The sequence below is a fragment of the Crocodylus porosus genome, unplaced genomic scaffold, assembly GCF_001723895.1.
Source record: "Crocodylus porosus isolate Cpor-Errol unplaced genomic scaffold, CroPor_comp1, whole genome shotgun sequence".
Lineage (NCBI taxonomy): Eukaryota > Metazoa > Chordata > Crocodylia > Crocodylidae > Crocodylus > Crocodylus porosus.
This window is the reverse complement of record NW_017728886.1, coordinates 166,150,052-166,165,165: the sequence shown is the minus strand read 5'-3', so window position 1 is coordinate 166,165,165 and position 15,114 is coordinate 166,150,052. Positions and strand designations below refer to the sequence as shown.

The window sequence follows — 15,114 nt, the reverse complement described above, 5'->3', positions numbered from 1 at the left end:
TAGTTGTTCTAGCCACATTTAAAAAGAAGATACACATTTATCACTTTATGCCTTCTTAAAACTAAAATTCTAGGGATATGCATGATATAGACATGCTAAATGTTAGAAATTTAAAAGGGAACTTAAATAGGCAGATGGAAGATATGTGACATGAAATTATGGAATTTCCATGGCTAAAGATTTCTCAGAATCTCTGGTTGCCAATTATATGCTTTTTTATAATTTTTTTGACATAAGTTTTTGTTTACCCTAATCATACCTAATTTAAAGGCATTCTGTAGTTACCATTGTTTCATGATAGTTAAAACGTAGTATATGACTGTTTTGTACCCTTCCAAGTGTGGTAAATGTGGATTAGAGATCTAAAGTAATTCTGTAAGGGCCCTGGCAATGTTACATTTATGGTGTGATTCATGTATTCCTCACACCATAAATGTGAGTGTGCCACATGTTAAAGCCAATTTGTAGTGTAGTTATACAGCAAACGAGCCACAAAGATGTTTCATATAATGTGGAACATCTTGTGGCTTGTTTATACTGCAACTTAAACTGAGTATGCAGTGTGTTGGGGATGCCCCAGACCAAATCCTGGCACTCAGCTGAGCTTCAGGTTTCAGTTTGCAGCAGCCTCCAGGTCTGAGACACAGCTGCCATCTACCCAGTTAGCAGGATCAGGTGGGCGGCAGCCCTGAGTTCTGGTCCTGGCCGCCTCTCAAGGCAGATGGAGGTTGGGGCCTGCTATCAGGGAACATCAGAAGAAGCTCTCTGATCTCTGGTTCCTGTAATATAGGGACTTTCAAAAAGTATGAGTGGTACTGGGCTGTCTGACCCAGGGCTGCTGGGTCTGTACCTGGTTTTTGAGTCTGAGGAGCCATTAAAGCTGTCATTGCAGTCTAGCTACAGGTGTACTTTTTAATATTCCCCATGCACTGGGAACAAGTGGCAGTTATTGGGTGTTTGGGATCCATGTGACAGGCCATGATATTTTTAGGATCCGGCATAAAATTAGTTGGAACCCAATTGAATAAGTAAATTAATGTCTATCAGTAATATTAGAAGGTGGATTTTAGTGTCTCTGGAAATGAGAGTATTTTTCAAATACTTATTTTCTCTGCAGCCTTCATGGAGTGCCAGCCTCTCTGTAAGGCTGCGCTATCATTTGTCTTAAGAAAAGAGTTTAGGCATCGGAAAGGTAGTAATAACTGTCAGCACTGGGTTTTTTATCACCTGGTTGTTAGATTAATATAGAATAAGGGTTTTCAACTTTTTTTAAGGAATGTACCCCTTCTGGGTACATTTCTGGTGATGTGGGGCGGGGGGTGTCAGTGGCAGCACAATGTGGTGTATGGCAGCAGTGCCCATCGCTGCATGCAATCCTCCCTCTCCCCCCAGTGTGCGGATGGTGCTTGTGTGGCCTGCAGAGGGGAGCCATTGCTCTCAGCCCCCACCTTCCCGGCTCTGCTCCTGGGAGGCATTGATGCAGGGTGGCAGATGGCAGTGCTCCATCCCCGTCCGCCAATGCGTACCTCCTAGCTCCTTTCCAAGTACCCCTGTTGGTATGCCTGATTTAGACGGTAGAATACTATGTAGAGAGACTGCTTTCTATTTCTGAAATCCTTACTTTTAAGAAGGGATAAAAGAAAGCGATAAATCTATAGATTCCCAGATTAGAAGAGACACTGCATTGGTTCCATTAATTCCCATTGTATAAAAAGACTTTTCTGTTGTTCTGTATCTTTGTTTCCTTCATCATCTCATGGTCAGAAGGCACATTTGGTTTTATGCTTATGATAAATTTTACAAATAAGCAAATTGCAGATTCTGTATCTTTTCATTTGAACATCTGGGATATGGAGATGCTTTGAGTCTTTATTACATGTTTGTGTGTCTTGAATTTTGTTATTGATGAGTTCTAAGATTTCTGACTACTTTGATTTCTAGACTACTCGCCTGATACAAGATCAGTCACAAGAAGAACTTGAACTGCATAACCAACGCCCCCATTTTCTTGAGGATAGCGAAGATCAAAGTAGGCGTTCCTACAGGTCTGTTTTACTTTATTTTTAAACTTAGTCTTATAACTTTATACTTTATAACTGTATTACTTTTTAAATGTAGCCAATACAGACACCATCAAGGGCTTAATCAAGGGCTTTGGAAACCAGCTGTACACTTTGAAAATTAGTCTATAACTTTGAAAAAAGACAATGAAGGAGAGATGGTGGGAACAAGCCCATTATGCAGTCATGTTAATGATCATTGTGATTCACTCAGTGAACAGAGGGTACTGTATTCAGGAGATGTTGAATCCCACTCTTGAACTGTCCTTAATGGATTTTTTTAATGTAACCTCACGTTTGTGAAAGCATATATCCTTTTGTACAAATTTCACATGATAAGTAGGGTTGCAAGTTGTGCAGAATTCACATTCTACCGTACCACTGAATATTTTAACAAAACAGAAGTAAAAGAAGCAAAAATGATATGCTGACCCCATCTGTTTCAACCAGATGTTGAGATCATAGTCTTGACCATCTTGATTGGAACACCCAAAGAAAGACTTAAACAAAGACTAGAAGTTCCTTATCATTCTGGTCACCATAGGGCCACCACGTTACACTATTTGCCCTAAATAACCAAATTCCACAAGTTGATGGATTTTGTGAAAAGAAAACAGAAGACCAAAATATTTTCATTAAACCCTTGATTGATTCTATCCATGCAAGTGCTAGGTGCCGTCAGATTTTCCAGTTAAGACGGTAGACATTTTTTAAAAAGACATTTACAAGGTGCATCAATATAATGCTATCTGAAAACTACATTTTCTTAAATAGATGTGAGTATTGCAACAAGGGTTTTAAGAAATCCAGTCATTTGAAGCAGCACGTGCGATCACATACTGGCGAGAAGCCCTATAAATGCCAACTTTGTGGCCGCGGGTTTGTTTCCTCAGGAGTTCTTAAATCACATGAGAAGACCCATACAGGTAACTACTCAATATATGACTTCAGGTTTGGGAGTTGTCAATATTATATGTAAATGTATTGGATAAGTTAAATACTTTTCCCCGTTTCTTTAAGGAGTTAAAGCATTCAGCTGTAACATTTGCAATACATCCTTTACTACCAATGGCAGCCTTACCAGACACATGGCAACTCATATGAGCATGAAGCCTTACAAGTGTCCATTCTGTGATGAGAGTTTCCGAACAACTGTTCACTGCAAAAAGCACATGAAAAAACACCAGGCAGTTTCCTCTGCAGTAACAACAGCTGGAGAGGCGGGAGGAGGAGGAGGAGGTGAGCAGCTTATATTTTCCTGTTAGTGCTTTTTGATACACAAATGGTCATCAGCATATTACATTCATGTAATGCTAGAGCTGTGATTTATAACTTTTTTCATTTGAAAATGTAAGCATATGCCTAATGAGACAGTAAAACTGATTTTTTGTTTTGTTTTTTTCCTAAATCAGTAGAGGAAACCAAACAAACTTTTCAGCAGTTCTGATCTGTAAATGTTGAAATGGTATTCAATATACAGTAACATCTTTCTTATCCAGCATTAATAGGGAATGGAGGCTGCTGGTTATCTAAAAATTCCAAAGACAGTGCCATACTTGTAGTGCAATTTTTCAAAAATTAGTGTATAATGCATTACGGTGTAACATACTGTATAAAGAATAAAATAGTATACATATAAAAATGCCATAATAGTCAGCCACCCCAAATGCCAGGGCAGCCCGGCTGCACGCTGCTGCAGCAGGGGAGAGAGGTGCGCACACTCAAATACCCTGTGTGGGTACCCTCACAGCGATGCAGCAAAGCGGTGCAGTGCGGCACTGGGTGTGTTCCACCACTGAAATTCTGGTCAATTAAGTATGCTGGTTAGTTAAATGCCAGATAACAGAGATTTTACTGTATGTAAGACTGTGATAATACTCTTATCTTATTTGTTAAAATTGTTTCATGTGGCAAATATTGAATGGCTTGTCAGAATATTTTTCATATTTCTACTTTGTGTGCATTCTTCCATTTACGTTCTACCAACTTGGTTTCTTTCGTATGGAAATCCCTTGCTTAAAAAAATCTTAATTCAGATTATATGGATGCAAACAAAGTTTGATATATTACTGGAAAAGTGTGTAGATATTTCCATGAAGGTGAGATCCCACAGTGGTGGAATTTTTGTGTTTTAGTATTTTCTGAAGAATTTAAAATTAGTTCTGTTGAAAAAGTAATTTTTAAAAAATGGAATTCGAAGTTCATTATATTTATTTGTGTGGATGTGTGTGTATAGACACGCGTACATGCACACACTCATGCATGCCACAGGCACATGCATCTAAAAGCCTTGTTGAGTTGTTACGAGCTATAAAGGTTTTGTATTTGAGGTTTACTTAACAGTTGTTTTGCTATAGAAAAAAGCGTGCTTACTAGAGCTGTATTTTCTAATAGGTTTTCTTTTGTTTTTGTCTAAATGTAGCTAAGCAAAAGCGGAGTTAGCATTGAGAATATGTAAATTTTACTTCGGGTAAAATGCATTATACCCCAACAACTTTAACACTGTCATATTAGCATCATGCAGTAACCATGATTGACACATGTTGCAAATTATAATCCCAGGTAAGATTAAATAAACTTTTGTACTTCTTAAATAGCTGTAGGGTTGGAAGAAGATGATGAAAATTCTGAGAGGACTTCTAGAAAGTCTCGGCCTGGGGTCATCACTTTCACAGAAGAAGAAACAGCAGAACTTGCAAAAATTAGACCTCAAGAAAGTGCTACTGTCTCAGAAAAAGTTCTTGTCCAGTCTGCTGCAGAAAAGGATAGAATTAGTGAGATCAAAGATAAGCAAGCAGAACTGGAAGCAGAGCCCAAATATGCCAACTGTTGTACATATTGTCCTAAAAGCTTTAAAAAGCCCAGCGACTTAGTCAGGTAAGAAATATTAGTTTTGTGCCTTTTGGGTATGCTAAGTTCTTCATCTCACACCTCCCAAGGCCAATATGATCTTTCATGCAACTAAATTGTCTTGTTTAGTTGTAATGTGTTATGAAGATTAACTAGTACTACCATATTTACCCAAATCCAACATGACCCCTGAATTCAAAACAACCCACCCAATAATTAGTGTCTATATATGGAAGATTATAATTTTTGAATAATTCTGTGTATAGAATCTAATTATTGGGTGAGTTGTTTTAAGAGTGTGTGTGTGTGTGTGTGTGTGTCCACTGCTGTAGCAGGGAAGGCAATAGCAGGGGGGCTTGTGATGTGGGTGGGGCAGGCAATGGGGAGCCTGTAGGCAGACAGGTGGTAGGAGAGGCAGTGGCAGTCTGGCAGTGGCAATATGACTCAAGTCCTAACTAGAACTACTACTGCTATTAAGCCAGGTTGGAGCTGCGCTTCATGGGGCCTGCCAGCACAGAGCAAGAATAAGTGGTTGGGGACAGGGGAGGGGTGGAGACAGCAGAAAGGCAGAGGCTGCAGGGAGGGGTGGAAGATGTGAGGAAGAGGGGATGGGGGATCCTGAGACTTCTGGGGAGTGAGAGGTAGACAGGGAAAGGGATCAGGCTGCAGCTGCAGTTACAACTGCAGCTCCAACCCTGAATTAGAGCTGGGGCTGGAGCCAGAACTACAGTAGCTGCCTACCCATTCCCCTCTTCCTGCCTCCTTGTAATAAGTTCCAAGACAAGAGGCTATTTTCCCCATGTTAAATGGAGGGGAAACCTTGTCTTGGAATCCAGTAAATACAGCAATAAGCATTTCATTTTCACAGCAGTTTATAAATACTTAATGAGCGCATCCACACATCCCGTTATGGTATTGTTGTTACTGCGCCATCATTTAGTACTTCCTTTTGGACCACTTCCATTTTTTTAGTATTTCTTTTTGGAAGTACTAAAAAAGGGTGCTGTAACAGCCGGTACCGCACTGTGCTGTGCGTAGTTGTTTTTTGGTATTACGTCACTCTAGCAATGTGCTATAATGGGGGAGCACATAGCTATGGTATCAAAACTGTAGTGTCACAGGTTTTGCCCGCAGATGCTATATCACCATAGTGTGTTGCTACAGTGATGCAGTGTCACATGTAGATGCACCCAGTATTGCTCTTTGAGGTAGAAGGAAATACTGCCTATTCTGAGATTGTAGTATCGCTGCTTTTCTCTCATATTTCCAATTTCCTGTGTTAAGGTGATTATTTTAAAGTCTTAGAATATATATTTATATTCAGGGATTTGCTCATGTGGATTTTTATAGCAGTAGAATTAGAATATGCAATATGTAAAAATCTAGTTGGAGCACAAAACCAAATTGCATATATCTTTAAATTCAGCTTCCTACCAGTTCTGAATATTTAATAAGCTTAAATGTAAATGTAAATTTAAATATTGCATTTTTTTAAGTTGTAAGATACAGAGTGTTTAGAAATTGTCATGCTTTTTTAAAAATGCCAGTCAACACAGTAATTCAAGTGCACCCATTTCTGTGTAGGCATGTTCGCATCCACACTGGAGAGAAACCATACAAATGTGATGAATGTGGGAAAAGTTTTACAGTGAAGTCTACTCTTGATTGTCATGTAAAAACACACACAGGTTAGTAAGACTGAAGTTCTATATAAAGCTGTAAAACTCTGTGTACGTGGACTTCTGTTAGTTACTTATTATGGATGATGGAAGTTGGCATCTGCTGATGGGAAGTTAGGCACAGTATACTAATATGTGAGAGTGGACAAAAATGAAGGAGCTAAATTTTGATGGGAGTAAAGGGAAGGATTAGATGGACAAGGGGGCATTATTATGATCATCAAGATGAGAAAAGGAAGTGCAGTGTTGACAGAAAAACATCATCAAATAAATGTTAGAAAAAGGAAATGTTTAGAACTGATTTTGTTTCTCCAACTCTCTTCTTGATCTTTTTCAGGCCAGAAGCTCTTCAGTTGTCACGTATGCAGTAATTCTTTTTCTACCAAAGGGAGTCTAAAAGTGCATATGCGTCTGCATACTGGAGCAAAGCCATTTAAGTGTCCACACTGTGATTTACGGTTTCGTACTTCAGGGCGCAGAAAAACCCATATACAATGTCATTATAAACCAGAGACCAAGAAGGTCAGGAAGCCTGTCACCCGTGCCTCAGCTGAGGGACTGCAGCCAGTGAATCTTCTTAATTCTTCATCAACAGACCCCAATGTTTTCATAATGAATAACTCTGTTTTGACAAGTCAGTTTGATCAAAATTTGCTTCAGCAAGGACTTGTAGGGCAGGCTATCCTCCCTGCTTCTATGTCAGGTAAAAAAAAGGGATAATGATATTTATGGTGATTTAGCCAATTACTGAGTTTTCACTTGTCTTTCAGTTTAGACTTAATGTCAGACTGAGTTTTTAGTCAAGAAAGACTTCCATCGATCCCATGATTTAACATATTCCGAAATAAGTGACACTTTCAGTAGCACAAGAATAATATACCTACATTGACAGCACAAAGAGTGTAAGTAGGGGAATCAGGACGGATGACTCCTAGAAAAACATGAGCGACTAGTTGGTCTTCCCCAAATACTAAAGGAGAGTAAAAGAACATACTCTTGCACTAGGCATAGGATTTTTTAAAAAATAAATTCTACAGCAGCTTTTTAAATGATGATTAAGTTTTGAGCTTAAAATAAGTCAGATTTGATTCTTTAGGATGTGTTTACATGCGCTCTGAGGGAAGGGCCATTTTAATTAGAGTGCATCTGAGAGCTGCTGTAACTAAAGAACCTGTAGCGTCTCGTGTATTCAGCATCCCACACTTCAAAATGGCTGTGGGGGCACTTTAACTAAATCTTGTTTGACGAGCTTTATTTGAAGTGCCCCCATCATTTTGTAGAAGAGGGATGCTGAGTACACAACACATGGGGGATGCTGGAGTGTGCTAATTAGCACAGTCCAGCAGACTCAATTAGTCTGCTCTGACGCACAGTAATTACAGTGCGTTGGAGCAGAGTCCCTGCATATCTACAGGCATCCTTAATGTGCAGTCAGCTTCTACCCATATGAATACATAGTGTGTTTATAAGTAGAACATACTTTGAAATGTCTTTTTGAAATACACAGGTTTTGTACTTAGCAAAGTTGCTTAGACTTCATGGGTCCATGTATATTTACCATTACAGTGTGCCCATTTGTAAATCTGTTCTTTTTATATTCAGAGAGGGTATGCTTCCAAAAGAAAAGGATCTTTGGAAATTTGACATAATAAGTACACATTTTAAAAGGTAGTCTGTAACTACTTCATAGAAAAGGAGGCCAGCACTTAAATCTATTTTCCCCTTAAATTTTGTGAATATTTTTGTAAACCTGAAAAGTTAAGTATTAACTGTATGGATTTAATTAATTTTCCTGGGTATACAGAATTACATATTTTGATAATTGATTGGATTAAGAATACTGGTTAAAAAGGAGACTGGGAGTGACTAAGAAAAAAATTATAATATGACTGTTTTCTTTGATAGCTGGAGGTGACTTAACTGTGTCCTTGACAGATGGCAGTTTGGCCACTCTTGAAGGAATACAGTTACAGCTTGCTGCTAATCTGGTTGGACAGAATGTTCAAATTTCTGGAATCGATGCTGCTAGTATTAACAACATCACATTGCAGGTAGGCATCCCTTGATTTTTTTGATTAATAAGAATCCTGATTCTGGTTGAAGTTTTGTGTGTACAGACACCTTTATGCTGGCAGAGCTGTACTGACTTCACTCTGGCTCTGCTCAGGTACAGAACAGAGTTCCCTGCATTATCATGGTTGGTCAGAACTGGAAAAATGTGTGTGCATGCATGCGAGTGTGAGCACGCACACGGGTGTGCTGAGAATAAAACTGCTGGCCTCTTTCTTTAGCATGTCTCTGAAACTGTATCCAAATTGCAGCTTGTTTGAAACTTATTTTATGCTTCTTATTTTTTTAAGTGAACACTTTTTTTTAATCTACATTGGCCGTTCAGGAAAAGCTCCCTCTCTCAGTACAAGAAACCTGTTTCTACCTCTGTTTCTGTATCTATTGTTTAAATTCTCAACAAGTATAAGTATAAATTAGAAATGAACATGAATTAGGAAAAAAGTGAAAAAAAGAGCAAGATGAAGCAGGAATTTAGATATATAGTTCCACCAGATAGAGAGAAATGCCATTCCCACTATCAATCTACACCTCCCCACTCCATTCTCTGTTACCTTACCTTCAGTATTAAACACTCGTGAAATGTGTCACATTTTACATAGAACCCCAAAAGTGATAAAGAAGAAATACTGAATTCTAAGATGGAGGAACCCAAGATGAAAAAGGGTATCTTTTAAGTAGGCCCTTCATGATTTATTCTAATGATTGTCACAACTACTCAAACATTTTGTCTGTTGCATTTACTGTGACAGATCTGGAGAAAGAGATACCGTTTTAGCCAAAGCCCAAGCCTTTTAGCATTATGAAGCACGAAGGCAGCTCTTTGAATTCTGAGTTTATACTGAGAATGTTCACTTATCCACATTTGTTTTTCAGATCGATCCCAGTATCTTACAGCAAACACTGCAGCAGAGTAATCTAATTGCTCAGCAGCTAACTGGGGATTCCAATATGCCTGCACAGAACAGTTCCCTCCAGGCACCAGACAACACAGTGCCAGCTAATGTGGTTATCCAGCCCATATCAAGCCTATCTTTACAGCCCACAGTTACCTCTTCAGCGAATATGACGATAGGATCCCTTTCTGAGCAGGAATCTGTGTTGACAACTAGCAGTAGTGGTAAGATGTTATTAACTCTTCGTTTTCACTGTTTCTTTTTAAGATAATTTTATTTGTATTTTGAACTGATGGGACCTGATTATTTTTTTTTAAACTGACTCGCTATTTTTGTAGGCAACTGTAGGCCTATATATAGACGATTACATTTTTTGAAATAAGTGTTTTTTTTATGCCTAGGGATAAATACAGACAGTGAAAAAACCCCAAGGCTGAACTGATTCAGTCTTCACAGGTTAGTCATAGATTGTGAACCAATAAGCAAGTGAACAGACATTCATTTTGGATTCCAGAAATGCAGCTAAATTCCCTGCAGTGGCCCAGGCCAGAAGCCAAGAGGCACTAGAGCATGCCTCCCTGTTCAACTGAAGCACATAGCTTAAACCAAGGCTAGCCCACCCAGGGAGGTTTGCAGGGAAGGTGCAAAGCATCCTGGAATGCTGAGGGACTGTGAGTTAACTTGACTTTGGAAGGGATCTGGGGCAGAAATGTAGTAAACCAATTGAACCTGAAGTTAAGTCTGATATTACATCCATCAAGGTTTATCTTGAACCTGTTTCAGCCATTCTGAAAGCAGTTTATGTGCACTTAACTTCTGTTGTGTTATAGATTTGAAACAGTTTGTGATCACTTGTACTGGTTTATGTTTAAATTCTGTTTGTAGACTAAATGTTAGCAGTTAAGGGTGAATACAAAAGTGTCCCTACAAAACTGGAAGCCAGGTCTAAATCCTTACATAAACTTGGACCATGGAGTGTAAGCTATTTCTTAGTCACACATGTGCTTCATTTAGACTGCAAGTCTGTCAGAACCAGGACTCTGCCAAGGAATTTCCTGTTTTTGTGTATATTTTCTTGGACAGATAACTGACATTCATATCAGGTAATATCATCAATAATGTTTTCTTTAAGTATTATTAGGGTGCTGTTCCTGAACAAACAAACAAAGCAATTGTCAGAGTTAGTATTACAACTAGAATAAAGACTAAAAATAGAGGATTTGTGCATAGGAAGTTCTGAGATCTTTAAGTATGGTTGACATGTCAGTCTCTCCTTTTTCCTGAAACTAGGCATTCAGAAACTACGTGTTTATTTTTTCCAAACTACACAGTTTTGGGAATCTTCAGTGTTAAACATTAAGGTCCAAGGTGTGATAATGTTGAAGGGTGTTGTTGCCATGATGGTCAAGGACAAATAAGGGAGGCAAGACTTTTTTGTCTTTCATCAGGAAGGGTACATTGTTACCCAAAAGTTTTGTCTGTTCTTCACAACTATACAGTTGGTCCAATAAAAAGTATTACCCGTAAAAATCCTTAGGCCAGAGTTTCTATTTTGACTTTGAAACATTTTATACATTGAAACATTGATTCAGTCTGTATGCTCTCTTGAAATATTGTGATTTAATTGAATCATCTGTGTTTTCTGATGGGAAACTGTCAGTGGAAAGATTATAATCCTCTCTTTGTCTTACTGCATTCATATACATTTTGATCATCTTGAATCCAAGGCAACTTTGAATTTAAGACCCCTCTCTCTCCCCCAGTAATTATATCCTGTACATGGAAAATTATAAACAGTGTTGTAATTTTGTATGTGTAGAATCTAATTATTGGAAGTTGTTTTAACTTCATGTGTCCCTCCACTACTGTGGCAGGGAAAGAAAGTAGGAGTGGGAATAAGCAGTGGTTGGGGAAGGTGGGGGTCCTGTGCCCACCACCACATTCTCCCCCATGGCTGATGCCTACCTCCCAACTATCTGTCCCTGCTGTCACTTGCCTTCCCCCTTCTTGCCTGTCATCTTCTGCCACCAACTTACTCTATGGTCGCTCTGGCTCCAGCTTTTCATTCTGAGGTATATAACCCATTGTGGTTTGGGCCCCAGCCAGGTAGCAGTGGTGACGGCAGCCCCAGACCATTGATTGCAAGCAGAGCCACAACTCCCGTGCCATTGCATGATTTTCCTCCACATCACCTTTACTGTCTCCCCCATGCTTCAACAGCTTCTGCCCTGGCTGGTACTTGGATCCAAGGTGGAGTTTCTTTTTCCCTACGTGGAATGGGGAAAAGAAACCTCATTTTGGATTCAAGTAAATACTCTGTGTGTGCGTGCGCATGTGTGTGCTTTAGGTTTTAGAACTACATATTTAGCATTCTCTGTGAGTATTATCTAGTGAAAATGTTTTAACAGAATAAACAAAATTTACTCATTTTTAGATATTTTATGGTACAGTTTTCTTAGCTTTTTAGCTGTGTACCCTGTCAATTAAATTACTTAAAATGGTGATAAGCATTTGATTGATATGCAAAATATACGGGTTGTTAAAGTTATTTTTAAAGGCTTTAAATAGATTTTGGAAAATAGTACTGATTTTCAGCATTACGTTGAAGCCATCTGTAATGGTGGTCTGTGTCAGATTTCAGATTGGTTTCCCAAATTTTCTTATACTATTTAAACAAAATAAAATAAAACACTTCTTTTAAGTGGGCAAGTGGATGTTCTTTCACTGTTCTCATTCAAAAAGAGCTTAAGTTGGTTGCTTAAATTTTCCAAAAAAAATCGTGTGTTAACGAATAGCGGGTCCAGGAGGTGAAATGTTGACATTTGAAGAATTTTAAATTGGTGTTATGATGGAAGAACTTACTATAATCGTTATTCTCTCTCCAATTCCAGTACTTCTGTAGTTCAGTAAAAAATATTACATAAAAATGTTTTTATATACTTAGAACAGCACAAACTTGCTGTATGTGGATTTGTTAACAAAAAAGGTCTTAGTATTTAGCATTATAAAACTTGTTTTAAAACAGGGATGGGCAGTTATTTCAGCTGGAGGGCCACTTAACGAGTTTTGGTGAGCTGTTGAGGGCCGCAGGGCTATCCCCTCCCCTTGACAGTTGCCTCACTCCCTGGTTGACATATCGGGACCAGAAGTCTTGCACCCTAATCCCTGACCTTTGCCACCAGAAATCCTTCCCTTTGCACCCCAGAAATGCCCCTGGGGGGGGGGGGGGGTTGCCATTTTGGAACCAAACAAAAATCAAATCGTGTACTAAAGGTCAAACACCTGCTATAATATTTTATTACAAAAATATTTGCCATGATTTGTGTTTGCATGCTGTGTATAGAGGCACTTGCATAATAACTCAAAAATAAAGCCTCACTCTTGTATATTGTGTGGGGTGTGCTTGGGGGTGTTTGTAGGGGGGGGGTTGTGAGGCAGCTTAGTTATGTGTGGAATGGCATAGGGTATATTGTGAGGTTGTATATGTGGGATGGTTCTGGAAGCAGAGTGTGGGTGTGAGGGTAGGTGGGGGGCTGTGGGGACCTTCCACACACTCCCCTACATGGCATGCAGCCCACACTGTTGGCAGCAGGTGGGGGTGCTCAGGGTGCTCATTCCCCATACTAGTGCCCAATGGCATGTGGGTCTGGCCAACGGTGCGCATGAGGGTAAAGAATGCAGCCTGGCCGGCCTGCCTCTATTGCTGGGGCTCCACACGGCGTGCCTGCAGCTTCCACACTTGTGTGGCGCCAGCGGTAGCCCCATGCTGGAGCCAGCTGCCTTCACCATTCCTGGATGTAAAGGTCCTGAGACTCCACGGGAAAGCAGGAGGTGGGGTTTCCTCCACTCCTGGTGGAGTCCCGGGACCTGCACAGCAGGGGCAGGGGAGGCAGCCAGCTCTAACATGTGGGCTTCACCCTGTGCTGCGCAAGTGCAGGAGCTGCAGACGTGCCACACAGAGCCCACTCAGTAGAGGCAAACCAGGCAGGCTGCACTCCTTGCCCCGACACACACCATTGGCTGGAGCCAGGCGCCAGCACCTGCGCAGGGTACAAGCACCCCAAGTGCCCCCACCTGTTGCAGCTGCTGGTAGCAGGGTCAGTGTGCCATGTGGGGGAACTTGGTGGGGGGGGCGGTTCCCACACCCCTCCACCCTCCCTCACACCCACACCCTGCCCACTTAGGCTCCAGACTCTTGCTACCTTCCTGGGTTTGGGCCCTATGCTGCTGTCAGCCCCAGTCCTACCCTCCCTGCCCCCACTCGGCTGCAGCTCCCCCTGCACCCACTGCTTCCCCTCCCTGCTGCCTGGAACAAGCAGGATACCAGGGAAACCAAGCAGGTCCCCCTGTCGTGTGCAGCAGTTGTAGCAGCAGCCCTGCCTGGAAGCTGCTCCTGGCTGGCCTGGGCCCTTCTGCCCACAAGGGTGGGAGCGAGGTGCAATAGGGTGTGTTGGGAGCTGTGTGTATATATGGGTGCCTTGCTCCCACCCTCAACGGCGAAAGGGCTGGGCAGGGTACAATTCACTGAATGCTTGGGGGCCAGACAAAAATGTCTGGCGGTCTGGATCTGGCCTGCAGGCTGTATTTTGCCCTGTCCTATTTTAGAAACAGTGGCTTTTTCACCTTTAAGCATCTCTAATATGGTTCAGAAACTCAGAATTTCATTGTTAGGTCTTTAACATTGTTATACTGGTTAAACTACAGCAATAAAAATAATATATTTTTTCCCTAAACTTACATTTAGGTGCACAGGATCTCTCTCAAGTGATGACGTCGCAGGGCATGGTGTCCACGTCAAATGGTCAACATGAAATAACATTGACTATAAATAATTCAAGTTTGAGTCAAGTCCTAGCACATGCTACTGGTACCTCCACTACAAACTCATCAGGAAGTCCACAAGAAATTACTCTAACTATTTCTGGTTAGTATATTTTAGTATTCTTAACAGCCCCTGCCTTGAATCCAGTAAATTAGCATTTGCTTGTTGGCATTTGCAGAATAGTTCTGTTGCTTGCAATTTTACCTTAAGTTGAAATATTTCACATTTGTTATTTTTTGGGGGTGGGGTTTGGCAGGGGGTGGTGTCTGTCATAGCTTCCCAAGGTATATCTTTTAATATTGGATAACGTTGCTGTGAGGATGGTCATTGCTGTGATTCTGTCTCTTTCTTCATTGTATTAATATAGCTGTTTTACTTTTTTACTCTCTGAGGTTGACAACTTAGTCTTTATACTAAATTCAACTTAGCACTCCAATTCACTCATCAAAAAAATGTAAGACTTTCTTTTTTCTTGTTTGCCTGTATCCTTGTTTCCCTTCTTGGACCCTGTGTTCTTCGGTTCTACAATATTACTTTAGAAGAGTAAAGGAGTAACCAGTACTGTATCCATTATTGTCTTGATTCTGTAATGCCATAATTTTCTATACAATGTCCTGCCCTACTCCTAATGCATTTTAAGATTTCTTTTATTTGTTTGGGGAAATTTTATTTTCAGTATTTGGGGAAACTGTGGAGGTAGTCATGGCTGTAATACCATCAAAACAACATGTTCCTTACCT

General features: G+C 40.4%; 1 protein-coding gene across 2 annotated transcripts in view; it reads left to right on the top strand.

Moving 5' to 3' along the window:
- Positions 1-15,114, top strand: part of ZNF236 (zinc finger protein 236) — a 129,631-nt gene that overhangs the window by 90,013 nt on the left and 24,504 nt on the right. Inside the window, exons 18-26 of one of the 2 annotated variants that reach the window (XM_019544878.1) lie at positions 1,942-2,045; positions 2,835-2,986; positions 3,081-3,299; positions 4,658-4,937; positions 6,495-6,598; positions 6,927-7,292; positions 8,525-8,640; positions 9,533-9,776; positions 14,297-14,476. In XM_019544878.1, coding sequence (XP_019400423.1) covers positions 1,942-2,045; positions 2,835-2,986; positions 3,081-3,299; positions 4,658-4,937; positions 6,495-6,598; positions 6,927-7,292; positions 8,525-8,640; positions 9,533-9,776; positions 14,297-14,476 — 1,765 coding nt within the window. Of the gene's footprint in view, positions 1-1,941; positions 2,046-2,834; positions 2,987-3,080; positions 3,300-4,657; positions 4,938-6,494; positions 6,599-6,926; positions 7,293-8,494; positions 8,641-9,532; positions 9,777-14,296; positions 14,477-15,114 lie in introns of both variants that reach the window. The other variant, XM_019544869.1, reaches the window with a different exon arrangement.